At 43.3% G+C, this 15,736-nt stretch overlaps 1 protein-coding gene across 1 annotated transcript in view; it reads left to right on the top strand.

Moving 5' to 3' along the window:
- The window catches only part of RBL1 (RB transcriptional corepressor like 1), an 85,625-nt gene that overhangs the window by 21,432 nt on the left and 48,457 nt on the right, over positions 1-15,736 (top strand). Inside the window, 5 exon segments of the mRNA XM_006089523.3 lie at positions 926-975; positions 3,361-3,547; positions 5,227-5,393; positions 10,139-10,251; positions 10,666-10,769. Coding sequence (XP_006089585.1) covers positions 926-975; positions 3,361-3,547; positions 5,227-5,393; positions 10,139-10,251; positions 10,666-10,769 — 621 coding nt within the window.

Here is a 15,736-nt window from a genome sequence, read left to right as displayed (position 1 = left end):
CTGCTCTCAGTCCGTCCCCAGGGGCTCTGCCTCTCTGTCCCCGTAACGCTGCAAACCTCGGAGGGGCCGTAGCCAGACAGTCCCGCTTCTCCCGTTTGAGTCTGGGTCCCTAGAGACTCGCCCGGATCTGTAGCCCAGAGTCTGAGACTCGCTCCTGATTGAAAACGACAATCGCACCCTCAGCCGCCCAGGCCCCTTTGCGCGCGCACCCTCACCACCGCACCACCGTACCTTTAAATTTTCCACACTGCGCCTCCTCTGAGCGTCGGAATGCTGTTGTTTTTGCTTCTAGTTGAAGAGACTCTCCTCAGCCAGCCTTCCCGTGGTTCTGGTTGATGTCCACTCCGACTTTTAGTTGTATTTTCGAAGTGGTTGTTCGAGGCAGCAAACTCCGGTGTTTACCTATGCCGCCATCTTCTTTATAAATTCCTAAAGACTGATTTTAAAGTATTTTCAAAACTGAGTTTAGCCTGGTTGGTGTGGCTCAGTTGGTTGAGTGTCAGTCATCTTATGCACCAAGAGGTCACTCACTGGTTTGATTCCTGGTCAGGGCACATGCCTGGGTTGTGGGTTCAATCCCCAGTAGGGGGTGTGTAGGAGGCAGCTGATAAATGTTTCTATCTCATCAATGTTTCTATCTCCCTTCCTCTCTCTGAAACCAATAAAAACGTATTAAAATAATAGTAAATTTTTAAAGGCAATTTTCTTTTTAAAGAAGAAAAAAACCTTGACTTTAAATGGTTTTTAATATTTTATTTGCATGCTGATTTAGTTTTACTGGTCTGAAATAAATATTTAGTAATTTTGTTTTGTGTTTGTATGATTTATGACAACTGCCAATGTGAAAATTTAGATAAATATTGTTTTTATGTGTGTGCTAATATGCTCAATTATATGATGTCACATAATGACTTTTTCCTCCTAGATTTTAAAAGGAGAATGCCTCCTGGACTTTTCCAATTTTACTGATAATAGGTAAGTATCTACCACTAATGGTATCTAATATAGTATAGGCTGTCAATAATAATTTGTTGCAATTTATTAAGTGAAACATTATATTCAAGTTCCTACTGTTCTAGTGACATTGAGTGGGTGTTGTCACCAAGCCTTGTTGTCTTTATATTTATTTTGGGGAACCATTGGTACTTGACAGCTACTTTCCAGAGAAAGTCATAAACAGGCCCAATGTCTTCTGTATTTGAGTTTTTATTAATCAAACTAGAGGCCCGGTGCACAAAAATTTGTGCACTCGGGGCCGGGGGTGGGGGGGGTCCCCCAGCCCGGCCTGTGCCCTCTCACAGTCTGGGACCCCTCGGGAGATAACGACCTGCTGGCTTAGGCCTGCTCCCGGGTGGCAGAGGGCAGGCCCATATTCCTAAGTGCAGCCCCTGGTCAGGCTCAGAGCAGGGCCGATTGGGGAGTTGGGGCACCGCCCCATCATGCACAGAGCAGGGCAGATCGGGAGGTTGCAATGCCACCCTCAGTCACGCTCAGGGTAGGGCCAATTGGGGGGTTGGGGCACCGCCCCCTGTCACACTCAAGGCAGGGTCGATGGGGAGGTTGCGGTGCCACCCCCTGTCACGCACAGAGCAGGGCCCATCAGGGGGTTGGGGTGCTGTCCCCTGTCACGCACAGAGCAGGGCCCATCAGGGGTGTTGGGGCTCTGTACCCTGTCATGCACAGAGCAGAGCTGATCAGGGGGTTGAGGAGCTCCCCGCTGTCACTCACAGAGTAGTGCCAATAGGGGAGTTGGGGCACCGCCCCCTGTCACACACAGAGCAGGGCGGATCAGGGGGTTGGGCGCTGCACCCTGTCACACTCAGGGCAGGGCCAATGGGGAGGTTATGGCTCTACCCTGTCACACACAGAGCAAGGCCCGTGGAGGGGGGTTGGGGCGCCACACCCTGTCACACACAAAGCAGAGCCAATCAGGGGGTTGGGGAGCTCCCCCCTATCAGGCACAGAGCAGGGCTGATCAGGGGCTTGGGGCGCCTTCCCCTATCACACTCAGGGCAGGGCAGATAGGGAGTTTGTGCCCCCTCCCCATGTCACACACAGAACTGCAGGGCAATCAGGGTGTTTGGGCACTGCCCCCTCTCACGCTACTCCAGGGGCCAGGAGGCCTCGGGGCTCATCTGATCCCAGTGCTGGGAGGCCTCGCGGCTCCGCTTGACACAGGGGCAGTGAGGCCTCGCTGCTCCACTGATCCCGGTGCTGGGAGGCTCCGCTGATCCCGGGTTCGGGAGGCCTTGCAGCTCCGCTGATCCCGGTGCTGGGAGGCATATTACCCTTTTACTATATAGGATAGAGGCCTGGTGCATGGGTAGGGGCTGGCTCGTTTGCCCTGAAGGGTGTCCTGGATCAGGATGGGGGTCCTGCTTGGGGTGCCTGGCCAGTCTGGGTGAGGGGCTGAGGGCTGTTTTCCGGAAGCGAGTGACTAAAGCTTCCAACCGCTCCTTGTTTTCTTTTTTTTTTTTATTCTGGGCCAGCTTTAGCTCTGAGGCCTCGCAGCTGAAAACATCGATACAATGTTGCTAAAGCCCGGCTGACTAAAAGCCGGTTTCTGGGCTTTTGTTTATTTTCTTATTTGCAACATAGTAGATAGTTGCTTAGAGTTGCAACTGAGAGGCTGGAAAGTGAGGCAGGGAATGTTGGAGTCCGTAGTCACTGAAGCAAGCGAGCCTCATGTTCGCTTCCAGCTGCCTGGCTGCCGGCCGCCATCTTGGCTGACAGTTAATTTGCATATACTCACTGATTAGCCAATGAAAAGGGTAGCGGTCGTACGCCAATTACCATGTTTCTCTTTTATTAGTGTAGATGTTGGCAAATTCAGAATGTGCTTATATTTCAAAGCCATTATTGCCTTAGTATCTTAATTAGGTTCAACTAGTTTTCAGATTAAGTATATATTCTCTTTCACTCACCTTTCAAAGTAATTTATTGCTGTGTATGTGAATGTGAAGAATGGTCATCAGGTAGGAGCCTCTGATATCATTAGATGAGCAGACTTAATAAAAATAAGAAGTCACCCTCGCCAGTGTGGCTCAGTTGGGTAGGCATTGTCATGCACCAAGGGATTGCTGGTTGATTCCTGATCAGGGCACAAGCCCAGATTGCAGGCTTGATCCCCAGTAGGGGTGGTGCAGGTGGCAGCTGATAGATGTCTCGCTCTCGCATCAGTGTTTCTCTTTCTAAAAATAAGTAAAAAAATATATTTTTAAAAAAGTAACAACACTAGAAAGTCATCAGCTTTTCCATACTGTGGAGTCTAAATCTATCTTCAAATCAAGATAAACCCATTGTGTTTTATTCTGTTACTTGGTTTTATTTTTGCAGCTTAAAGTAATTTTTTTTTTTCAGCAAAGCAGTGAACAAGGAGTATGAAGAATATGTTTTAACTGTTGGTGATTTTGATGAACGGATCTTTTTGGGAGCAGATGCAGATGAGGAAATTGGAACTCCTCGAAAGTTCGCTGGTGACACCCCATTAGGGAAACTGACAGCACAGGCTAATGTGGAATATAACCTTCAACAACACTTTGAAAAAGTAATATAACCTAGACTGGCCTCAGTCTTGAATGATCTTTTTCTTTCTGTGTATGATTCTACTAACAGCAGAAGCATCTTTCAAGCTAAATCTTGGGTTTCTTCTACTAATTCATATTTCCCATGAAAGCCTTAAAAGGTAATTTTTTAAAACTATGGCATTTAGTATTTTTACCACATTTCTTACTATTTTTCATATTTTGGATATATTTTCCCAGAATGCCTGGGTTTTACAGTAGAGAATGTATCTTGACATAAAGGATTTATGCTTTCTTCCTAATCTTTTTATCACTAGCCACTATTCTACTGCTTTAAAATTTAATTTGCTTTCCTACCCATGATAAACTATGTGCTCTTCCTGTGCTTCAGCTATAAAACTCTGGACTTGATTATTAATAGCCAAAGCTTAATTCTGTTTATAATGGATTGGAGGATAAGGTTTAATGGAAAAGTCACTAGTCTAGAACACTGATTTTCAACCTTTTGTCTCATGGCACACATAAACTAATCAGTATAATTCTGTAGCACACCAAAGAAATAAATTATTTTGCCAATCTGATAAAAAAATTAGTTATACTTTTGATTTACCAAAAAATCCTATATAATAAAAGGGTAATATGCAAATTGACCCTAACAGTGCAACGACTGGTCGATAATAATGCGCACTGACCACCAGGGGGCAGACGCTTAATGCAAGAGCTGTCCCCTGGTGGTCAGTGCACTTCCACTGGGGGAGCTCTGCTCAGCCACAAGCCGAGCTGACGGCTGCTAGCGCAGCGGTGCTGGCAGGAGCCTCTCCCACCTCCTTGGCAGTCGGACATCCCCTGAGGGCTCCCGGGCTACCAGAGAGATGTCTGACTGCCAGCATAGGCCTGATCCCCCAGGGAGCGGGCCTAAGCCGGCAGGTGAACATCCCCCGAGGGGTCCCGGACTGCGAGAGGGAGTAGGCTGGGCTGAGGGACCCCTCCCCACCCCACCCCCGAGTGCACGAATTGTCGCGCACCGGGCCTCTAGTAATAATAATAATTGCCTACCCTTTTTGCTCCAAAGTGGCTTTTTAAAAAAAAATCAGGTGCTTATACTTGTATATAAGGATTTCTGGTATAATTAAACAGTCAGATACAGCCTTTTGCAATGTGGCCAGTGAGTTGAACTCTGTTATATACCTATATATTTATGGTTCAAGGCAGGGCATTCACGCTGGACAGTATTTGTTGTGTTGGCTGTTGTCAGTTTTTTGGGGGGAGCGGCTGTTATAATTTTTTTAATTTGACAATCTGAAGGAAAAAAGATCAGTGTCCCTGACTAAATAGTCAGGTATTGCATGCTTTAAAAATTCTTGCAGCACACTGGTTGAAGATCAGCTCTGCCATTAACTTCATCAGCTTAAACAGGGTTTTTAACTTCTCTGTGCCTGTTGTCTCATAAGTAAAATGAAAATGTATATGTTATTTTTAAGTGAATGTTAGGAAGAAAAAATGAGATTATGCTTTGAAAAAGTGTTACTCAAATTTAAGGAAGTTATTAACATGATATTGCTAAAAATTTGGTGGATAACCAGAAGAGGAGGGGAAAAAGTCTACTAAATTTGAATAGAGAAGATGATATACATACTAAATTAAATACATAATGACGGGGAAGGTAACTTTTTAACCTCACAGATTTTTCTTTTTTTGACAGAAAACATCATTTGCACCTTCAACCCCCCTGACAGGACGGCGATATTTACGAGAAAAAGAAGCTATCATTACTCCTGTTGCTTCAGCCACTCAAAGTGTGAGCCGGTTACAGAGTATTGTGACTGGGCTGAAAAATGCACCAAGTGAACAACTTATAAATATTTTTGAGTAAGTTCAATACTATTATTTTTCTAAATTAAATTAGATTTTGTATTCCATTTTGTATTCAGTATATTCAGAATTCTTAAGATAGTGGATATACATTGGGAAAGTTTTACCATACCATTTCAATCACAAAATATGTTGACCTAATATCAGAAAGAAGTACCTATTAAAAATTTCATATCAGTACTCATATTATTATAGACTTTTAAGGTTAGATATACCTGAAAGGTTATTTAGCTCTGACATTCCATTCTGGTAACTATCCCTAAGTTATACATTATTATTTTTCTTTTTACTTGACCTTAAATGGGTTCAAGCTAAATGTTTATCAAATGGAGGAATTACATATTGATGGTGCAGCCAGAAAATATATTTTTTTTGCGATTGTTTAAAAAAAGACCATTATAAGAACCTGGTGGAATTCCTGAAGATAAAACCCAGGAAAGTTTGGGGCCACCCCTAAGAATGTAGCACCAGGAGTCTCCCACTTCTCACTCAGCTTCTAGCAATTCATTAAAATGACCATTTAAGTATCCTTACAAATTTATGCTCCTTCTTCTACTCCAGAAGTATGGAACAATGAGATAGCTTTCCTGATCAGCAGGAGGACACTGATAGCTGGGAAGTTTGATGCTCAGTGATAGCTTTGCTACCTCTGAATCCTAAAAACGACCCTGTCCTTCAAGAGCAACTGAAGCCCTTCAAAGATGCACTGATTGCCCTTTATCTCCTTGTGTTTATAATTCTCATACCTATCATCTGAATAGTGGTAACAAATGAGTAAACTAGAGGATTGCATGTATAATGCATCAGCAGAAATTATGTCTATGAAAGAAAAACAAGCACATTTGGAATAGGAAGTAAAAGGAGAAGTGGAAAAAAAGAAGTAAATCTCTCCCTTCCTCTCTGAAAGCAATAAAAATAAAAAAAAATAATAATGAAGAAGTGAAACTATTGAATAACATGACTAAGGCTGAAAGATTGGGAACATTCTCAGACTTTGAAAAATACTACTTATATTCAAGGTCCTCCTGGACACCCAGATGAAAGGAAATAGAGATCTCACACTGGAAAAGATGCATTCCAGATCTAATAACAGGTCCTCCAGGTTCTAAAGGTGATTAGAGAACAGTTGGCTTTCCTGGAAGTCAAGGATTCTCAGGACTAGTGGAGAAGACTTAGAGACCAGGAAATCCTGGACAAAAAGGCCAGAAGGGGAGGAAAGAGGGAGAATAAGCATGCTAAGACCAGTACCAATCCCTGATCTTATTAGGCAGAACCCTTTTAGGATCAGGTGGGTTAGGACATCTGCTACCATCTCATTAAAAGGCCCTTCACCTCCAGACAAATCAGCACAACTGATTCCAAGATCCCTTTGTGGTTCCTCCAAACGACCAGGTAGCCAAGCTTCCTCATGGTTTTCTCTCCCAGTCCTGGGTGCTGCTGCTAGGGCCTCTGCTTTCATGCTACCCACTCCATACCCCTGCATCACTATCATCCCCTAACCTGGACACCTTCCATTGGCTGTTCTAACTAGAGCCAGGCTAGGAGTTCATTGACATCCCCTCAACTAGTATCTTGCTAAACCAGTTTAATCCATTGAGTTCTAGAAATTTTATGGGTACTGACTTATGTGGGTTCATTAATTAAGAAACACTATTCTCAACCAACAAGAGGAATGACATAAAAAGAAAATTCATTCAGCATATGTTCATTGTGAACCTCCTGGAACTGGACTTGATAGCTAATAAGATAGCTATTGTATCTGGCCTTACAGAGCTAATTGTCCTGAAAGACATAGAAATGTAAACAGACAATTATACAGTACAGCAGAGCTATATTGGAGGAAGAATAGGGCTCTATAGGTGCTTAGAGGAGATCAATATTTTTAAATCCCTTAGAATATTAAAAAGATAATTGATTTTGATTTGCATAGTTTACCTTCTTGTCTTCTTAGGCTCTAAATTACAGCTTTTTTTTCAAGTTTTATGGTGAGGTAAAGTGGAGCTTGGACAGTTCATTCAACACATTTGAATAAAAGAAACAAAACTTGTGTTTTTTTTTAATTTCCTGCTCATTTCAAGCAAAAATTTTTTTATCAGGGTGGCTGCAAAAAAAAAAAGAAAGAAAGAAAAGAAAGGAAGAAAGAGAGAAAAGAAAAACAGAATTTCATGAAAAAAATAAAACTGATAATTTTTTTATTCTAAAAAGTATTTTATGCTTTAATTATCCAGTGTAGGTCCTGGAGGAAAAAGACATATTTCAGTAGCACTAGAGATACTTTGTGTAGGTAAAGAAAGGGCTGAAACAATGAAAAAGGAGAAAAGTTAAGAAAAGGCAGACAAAAAAAGGAATAAGAGGGCTAGCACAAAGATGATGGCATAGGTAAATGTGGCATTCACCTTCTTCCACAACCACATCAAAATTACAACTAAACCACAGAACAACCATCATTCAGAACAGCCTGAAATCTAGCTGAACAGAAGCCCTACAACTAGAGAATTAAAGAAGGCACATTGAGATTCTCGGTGGGGCAGTGGCCAGAATGGGCTGGTCGGACATCCACATATGGCAGTTAAAAATCAGGAGGAATATCTTGGCAGTGGAACTACCCCAGTGAGGAGCAAAGGGTCCCACCCCCACATTAGACCCTCAGCTCAGTATTCCAGTGCCAGAAAGAGTAGTCCTCATAACTTCAGGCTGTAAAAGCCAGTGGGGATTGTGGCTGAGTGACAGAGGCTGCTGAAGTCCCAGGCAGTTCCTCTTGAAGGACCTGTGCACAGACTTACTCAGACTCACTGCCTCTGAGCTCCAGCACTGAGGCAGCAACTTGAAAGCATCCAAGGACATACAGAGAGGAACTAAATTGTCTGGCATCAGGACAAGAACTGAGGCCAGCCTTCTCCCAGACAAAATTGCTGGCAGAGGTCATTGTTCCTTGGCTGAGACCTCCCCTACCACAGAGCCAACAGGCAGGAGCCATATCTAAGTCTCCATCAACCTGACCAACACTGTTCACCAGTCCTGGTGATACCCCAAGGCCCCACCCCACCCAGTTTGCAGTCCCACCCAAGCTGTTTGCAGTGGATTTTCCATATGAATGGGCTGTCCTGGCTCAGGCTTCAGGCTTTTCTAAAATCTCTCAAACAAGCAGCAGCTGGCCTCATCGTGCCCCATATCTCTGGATAAGTGGCCACAGGCCCAGCACTAGCAGCAGCTTTCCAAGGTTCAAAGCTTGGCCTCCTGGGCACCTCCAAGCCCAACACAAGTAGCACCTATCTGCAGATCATTCTGTAACTCATGTCGGGTGGCCCCAGGCAGGGCATAGGCAGCAGTTGACTTTGCACCTCCCAGGAGGCCCTAGAGCCAGTGTACCCGGTAGTCAGTTTCAGACCATGACAGTTTTCAACCCTACCACATCCACGAGCAACACACTCAAGGGGAGGACTTGGTGAGCACCAAAGCCCCATTGAAGCAAGTCCTGCCCCATAGGAGTGTCTCCTGCACAGCAGCTTTTCTGCTGTTGTCATAGCTGTTCCTCACAGCCAATTGGCCTGGGAGTCAACCCCTCCCAGTGACAACAATTAAGGCTCAACTACAACAGGACAGTGCACACAGCTCACGTAGAGGCTTACATAGAAGTCTCAGCTCAGGTGTCTAGTAAGGCTGAGCCACTGGGCCCTACAGGACACCTACTACACAAGGTCACTATACCAATTCCAGGAGACATAGCAGCTCTACCTAATACATAAAAACAAACACAGGGAAGCAGCCAAAATGCGGAGACAAAGAAACATGTTACAAATGAAAGAAATGGAAGCAAGCAAACTGCTGGATACAGAGTCAAAACAATGGTTATAAGATTACTCAAGGATCTTAATGAGAGCTTCAAGGGACTTAGTGAGATTCTCAAGGATCTTAGTGAGAATGTCAAAGACATGAAAAAGGGCCAGTCAGAAATTAACTAACTGAAATAAAGAATAATTTACAGGGATTCAACAGTAGAGTAGAGGATTCCAAGAATCAAATCAAGGATTTGGAATATGAGGAAGCAAAAACCGCCCAATCAGCAGAGCAAAAAGAAAAAAGAATCCAAAAATATGAAAGCAATTTAAGGAGCCTCAGGAACAACTTCAAATGTACTAATATTCGCATTATGGGGATGCCAGAAGGAGAAGAGAAAGAGCAAGATATTGAAAACCTACTTGAAGAAATAATGACAAAAACTTTCCCTACCTGGTGAAAGAAATAGTTTTGCCTTTTCTAGAATGTCATAAATATAAGCATAATATAGTGGCTGTTGATTCTTCTAATATTGAAATTCCTAAACATAATGTCAAATTATTTCATTTAGAGGCTGTAGACTTGTTTGAAATATGCTAGTTTACATATCTAAGTTGTAGGTCCTTGCTTTTTATCACTTTGAATATTTCTTGCCACTCCCTTCTGGCCTGCAAAGTTTCTGTTCAGAAATCAGCTGACAGTTGTAGGAATGCTTCCTTGTAGGTAACTAACTGATTTTCTCTTGCTGCTTTTAAGACTATCTTTTTGTCTTTAACCTTTGGCATTTTAATTATAATGTGTCTTAGTGTGGGTCTCTTTGGATTCATCTTTTTTGGGACTCTAGGTTTACACCTGAGACTAGAACTTTGATCATGAAAAACCAAGCTAATTCTTAAAAGAAGAAATGTTGGTAGGCTGGGTTGTTCTTTTTTTTCTGGTAATTGAGTTCCTATTGTATTTTATAGATCTTGTATGCGTAATCCTATGGAAAATATTATGAAAATAGTGAAAGAAATAGGAGAGACTTTCTGTCAACACTATACTCAATCAACAGATGAACAACCAGGATCTCACATAGGTAAGAAGACAAAACTAAAGCAATAAAAATAGACAGATTGTCTCCCCCAAAAAAGTAGAAATTCAAGTTTTTCCTTCCCTGCTATTCTTTTTTTTTTTTTTTTGAGAGAGAGAGAGAGAGTGGAGGTGAGGGAGGAGGGTTGGGAAAGAGAGAAAAACATCAATGTGAGAGACACATTAATTGGCTACCTCCCATTTGCACCCCAACCTGGGCCAGGGATCAAACCTGCAACTGAGGTACATGCCCTTGACCTGGAATTGAACCCCTGACTCTTTGGGCTGTGGCTCTAACAACTGAGAAACCAGCCAGGGTTCCCTGCTTTCTTAATTTATCAGATTTAAGTTTATATGTTTTGTTCTTTAGTCCTTAACAGCTATGTTTTATTAACAAATTTTCCCTTTTTTCCCCCCTAAGACTTTGCTGTAAACAGACTAAAGCTTGCAGAAATTTTGTATTATAAAATACTAGAGACTGTAATGGTTCAGGAAACACGAAGACTTCATGGAATGGACATGTCAGTAAGTAAATTGCCTCTCTCAGCCTCTAGCAAGGTCCATAAATCTTAAACCTGGCCCGGCTGGCATGGCTCAGTGGTTGAGCATCCACCTATGATCCAGGAGATCCTAGATTCGATTCCTGGTCAGGGCACATGCTCAGATTGCAGGCTTGATCCCCAGTAGGGGACATGCAGGAGGCAGCCCATCAGTGATTCTCTCTCATCATCGATATTTCTATCTTTTCTCGTTTCCTTTCTGAAATCAATAAATATATATTTTAAAAAACATATATACTATATATATGTGTGTGTGTGTATATATGTGTGTGTGTGTGTGTGTGTGTGTGTGTGTGTGTATCTTAAGCCTGGAAGCAATGTGTTGTGAGGTTCTACAGTATAATTCATTGTGGAGGTCAGCGGTTAAGGGCAAACTTAGCCAAGATGACATATTAGTTGGCCTTAGTTATCTTTGGCACATCAAGAGTTAGTCACATCTAGGCAGGAATGTGAAATGTCTAAAATTCGTCTTTGGTGCACCATCAGTATCCTTTCCATTCAGGTACTGTTTTTTTGTCCTTCATTCGCAGTTAGCTAATAATAAACCCCCTTCCCTCAAACATTAAAGCCAACTGATATTAAGGTATGTGTCCATACCTCCCAGGGATTTTAGAGGAATAAATTCTTGCATACTGGTTTTTTTTCTCTCTCTCTCTTTATCTGTTTTTGTTTTTTATTGATTTCAGAGAAGGAGGGAGAGGGAGAGAGAGATAGAAACATCAGTGACGAGAGAGAATCATTGATCGGCTACCTCCTGCATGCACCACACTGGGATTTGAGCCCAGAACCCGGGCATGTGTCCTGACCGGGAATTGAACCGTGACCATAGGTCAATGCTCAACCACTGAGCCACGCCAGCTATGCTGTACATCCCCATAATGTTTTTTAGACTCACATTTGATTGGCAGTTACATGTATTTAGAATTCTAGATTAACAGTCATTTTCCTTTGGCATTCAAGTCCAATGGCATTCTAATTCTCATTATTGGTATGTGTCCTGTGTTTACTTTCTGGAATATTAATATTCTGTTTTTGTTTTTGTTTGTTAATCCTCACCCAAGGATATTTTTCCTATTGAGAGAGTAGAAGGGAGGATTGCAGGAAGGGAGGGGGAGAGAGAGAGAGAGAGAGAGAGAGAGAGAGAGAGAGAGAGAGAGAAACATCGATGCCATAGAGACACATTGATTGGTTGCCTCTCACATGCACCCTGAGTGGGGCGCAAGATCAAACCTGCAACTCAAAAAAAAACAAAACCTGCAACCCAGATACATACCTTTGACTGGGAATTGAACCCACTACCCTTCATCTGTGGGCCGATGCTCTAACCACTGAGGACCCAGCCAGGGCAATATCCTCTCTCTCTTTTTTTTAAATTGATTTTACAGAGCGGAAGGGAGAGGATGTAGAGTTAGAAACATTGATGAGAGAGAAATATCAATCAGCTGCCTCCTGCACGTCCCCTACTGGGAATCGAGCCCACAACCAAGGTACATGCTCTTGACCAGAATCGAACCTAGGACCCTTCAGTCCCTGGGCTGATGCTCTATCAACTGAGCCAAACTGGTTAGGGCAATATCCTCTTTTTATCACTGATGTACTGAAATTTATAATAAAGTGCCTTATTGTGTGTCTTTTCATTTATGTATTGGACATTCTTATAAAATTGTTCTTTTGTTGTTTTTTTAAATATATTTTTACTGATTTTAGAGAGTAAGGGTGTGGGAGAGAGAGATAGAAACATCAATGATGAGAGAATCATTGATTGACTGACTCGTACATGTCCCACACTGGGGATCGAGCTTGCAACCTGGGCATGTGCCCTGACTGGGAATCAATCCGTGACCTCCTGGTTCATAGGTAGACACTCAACAACTGAGCAAAATTGTTCTTTTAATCCCAAAAATATGTCCAGCAGTTTGGGGTCATTTTATTGCATTATTTCTTACGTAATATATTGCCCACTGATTTATCTCACTGTAGATTTTATTTTTCAGATGAGGGATGTTCAGGATTATTTTTCTTCTCTTGTTTTTCTTTTACTTTAAAAAATATGTTTTATTGATTTTTAGAGAGAGAGGAAAGAAGAGGGAGAGAGAGAGAGAAACATCGATTAGCTGCCTCCTGCATGCCCCCTACTGGGGATCAAGCCGGAAACCTAGGTATGTGGCCTGACTGGGAATCTAACCAGTGACCTCTTTGTGCTTGGAATGACATTCAACCAATTGAGCCACACCAGCTGTCTCTTCTCTTATTTTTATTTTGTTTTTTGTCTTTTTGTTATAATTGTAAGGATATTTATTCAACTTTTCATCATTCAATCCTAATAAAGTTTTTTATTTTAGCTATATTTTAATTTCTAAGATCTCTTTCTTTCTCTCTGAGGTTATTAATTTAGATTTCTTTGAAGTTGTGTTCTGTTGCTTGAATTGTCTGTTTCCTCTGTGTTTCTTTTCTGTTTATTTTGATCTTTGTCTTTCAATGGGAGGGTTTCCTCAAATGTTGGATCATTTTTAGATGTTTACTTTTACTTTTATTTGGATGAGGCACTAAAAATGAGACACTAATAAACCCTTGTGTTGAAAGACAGTTTGATTCAAAAGCTCTGTATGCAAGAGTGGGAATAAAAGTCCACCAGCCTTGCCCTAGCAATGTAGTTCAGTTGGTTGAGCATTGTCCCGAAAGTTTTGATTCCCAGTCAGGGCACATGCACAGATTATGGGTTCAGTCCGCAGTCAGGGCATCTGATAGATGTTTCTCACATCGATGTTTCTCTCTCTCTCTCTCTCTCTCTCTCTCCCCCCCTCTTCTTTCCTCTCTCTCTAAAATCAATAAAAACATATTTTAAAAAATAAAATAAAAGCTCACCAACCTCAGGTGATTATGTAATATTACAGACCCTCAACTGTTTTGCTAATATTTTGGTTTCTCTAGAGAAATATCTGCTAATCTTTTGCCTCACAGTTGCTGTGGTTGAGCAGAACAAGGAAGGGAAACTTGATGTCACAATTTAGTCTGCAAACTTCTACCTAAAACCTCAATCTTCTATGCCTTGTGTTCTCAAGTTTCGAGTCTCTCCAGTTCAGTTCTACAGAGAATAATTCTTTAGGTTCTCTGTTGGGATAGACTAGAGGCCTATCTTCTGACTCCTTAGAGTGGGGGTTGGGTAGGTATAGTTCTAACTACAACATCCATCCATGTTGGCCCCTTGCCCAACCACTGTTTTCTATTCTGCTCATGCCTTTGGTTGCTTTGTTTCTTTTCAGGTTGCATAGAGCAAATTTGTTTTTAGTGTGTCTCTTCAGGCCCTTATGTTTGACCATTCTGCTTTATTCTTAGTAATTTGTCATCCTTCCATCCACTTCTAGTCTTTATAAATATACTAGAGGCCCGGTGCACAAATTCATACATGGGTGGGGTCCGGCTGGCCCCACCCCCGGTTGGGTTGGGGGGGCCTATCTGGGGTGCAGCCAGCTGCGGGGAGAGGCCTGGAGAAGACCCACTGAGTTGGAGCTGAGCATGGACCCCAGGCTTCTCAGGGAGGACGGTCTCAGCAAGGAAACAGAAACCAGGAGAAGGCTCTGCAAACAGGCCCTGAGCTCCCTTTGGCCGGGCCGACTCAAAGCTGGTGTCTCTGTGTGTACATTAGACATAGCCCGGCACTCACCTTTGTCTGTTGGTCAAATCCATTGCATTGAAAAACTTGTTCTCCTTCTTCTCTTTGGGGCCTTACAACAAATACAGGCCAATTGGAAGACATGGGCCCCAGTGGCAGAGCCAGGCCCCACAATCACCCTGAATTTAGGCCTAAGACAACTGGGTAGCAATCTCCAGGGAACAGAACACACTGTTTTAGAGTCTTAATTCTCCCCTAAAATGTGCCCAGCTGCTCCTCTTTAGCTGGGATAGACTGAACTAAGGAACCAAAGATCGAGTTTCCTTTGAGGTGGGATCCACCAGGAGCCAGCTGGTGGCAAGGCCTCTCACAGGCGGCTACCTTCCCCCTCAAGCTTGGTGTGCTCTGAGCCGGTCCGTTTCTGGTGGTCCTGGACCCTTGGCGGCAGGTCCACAGGGTTTCTCTGTCACCTTCCTGGCCTCCCAAGCAGTACCCTCCAGCCCAGCGCACCAGGCGGCTGTCGCTAGAGCCGGGACTCAGAGAGTGAAGGAGCTGGCCCACGCCGAGAGGGACCCGCAGGTGGCCAGGCTGTGCCCCCCACCTCACTTCTCAGTCTCGCTCACGTGGATTGAGCCAAAGCCTGCTGCCTAAGACGGGCGCCATGTGGGGAGAGTCACAGCGGGGAGAGGGGTGCCCTGACCTGCCAGCCTTGGTGATGTTCATCTCGATGCCCAGCTGATTGAATTCGTCCCACAAAGCCTTCATCTCAAGCTGCGTCCTCACGCTGGCCACCTTCGCATTCTTTACCAGTGCCTTGGCGGTGGGAGCACAGTTGGCCCCAGGGCCCTCGGGCTCTGCAGCAGCACTGGTGGCAGCAACTGGTTGTTCCACTGTAACAGTCGCTGGGCTTTTATTATATAGACTAGAGGCCTGAAATTCATGCAAGGGGCTCAGCCCTCACAGCCTCAGCCCTCACAGCCCCTCACAGCCTTGGCCCTTGCAGCCCCTCGTAGCTTGGCCAGCCCTCACAGCCCTGGCTTTGTCCAGAAGGTCATCCGGATGGTTGTCCAGAATGTCATCTGGACGGTCGTTCAGCTGTTTGGTCTAATTAGCATATTAGCTCTTTATTATAGAGGATGGTTTGCAATTACAATGTCTCCTAGTTTTCTACAGAATAGTTTCTGTTTCTTATTCTCTTTGTTGATTTGGAGTGATATTTAAAAGAAGGATGGCAATAAACAGCCTGTTTAAAACTAAAAACTGATGTTGAATCTTAAACTCAATGATGAAACAAGAATTTATCTTAGTAAAATAACTCT

Source organism: Myotis lucifugus, unplaced genomic scaffold (genome assembly GCF_000147115.1).
Source record: "Myotis lucifugus unplaced genomic scaffold, Myoluc2.0 scaffold_60, whole genome shotgun sequence".
Classification (NCBI taxonomy): Eukaryota; Metazoa; Chordata; class Mammalia; order Chiroptera; family Vespertilionidae; genus Myotis; species Myotis lucifugus.
The sequence above is the reverse complement of the archived record's forward strand: the minus strand, read 5'-3'. Positions and strand labels throughout refer to the sequence as shown.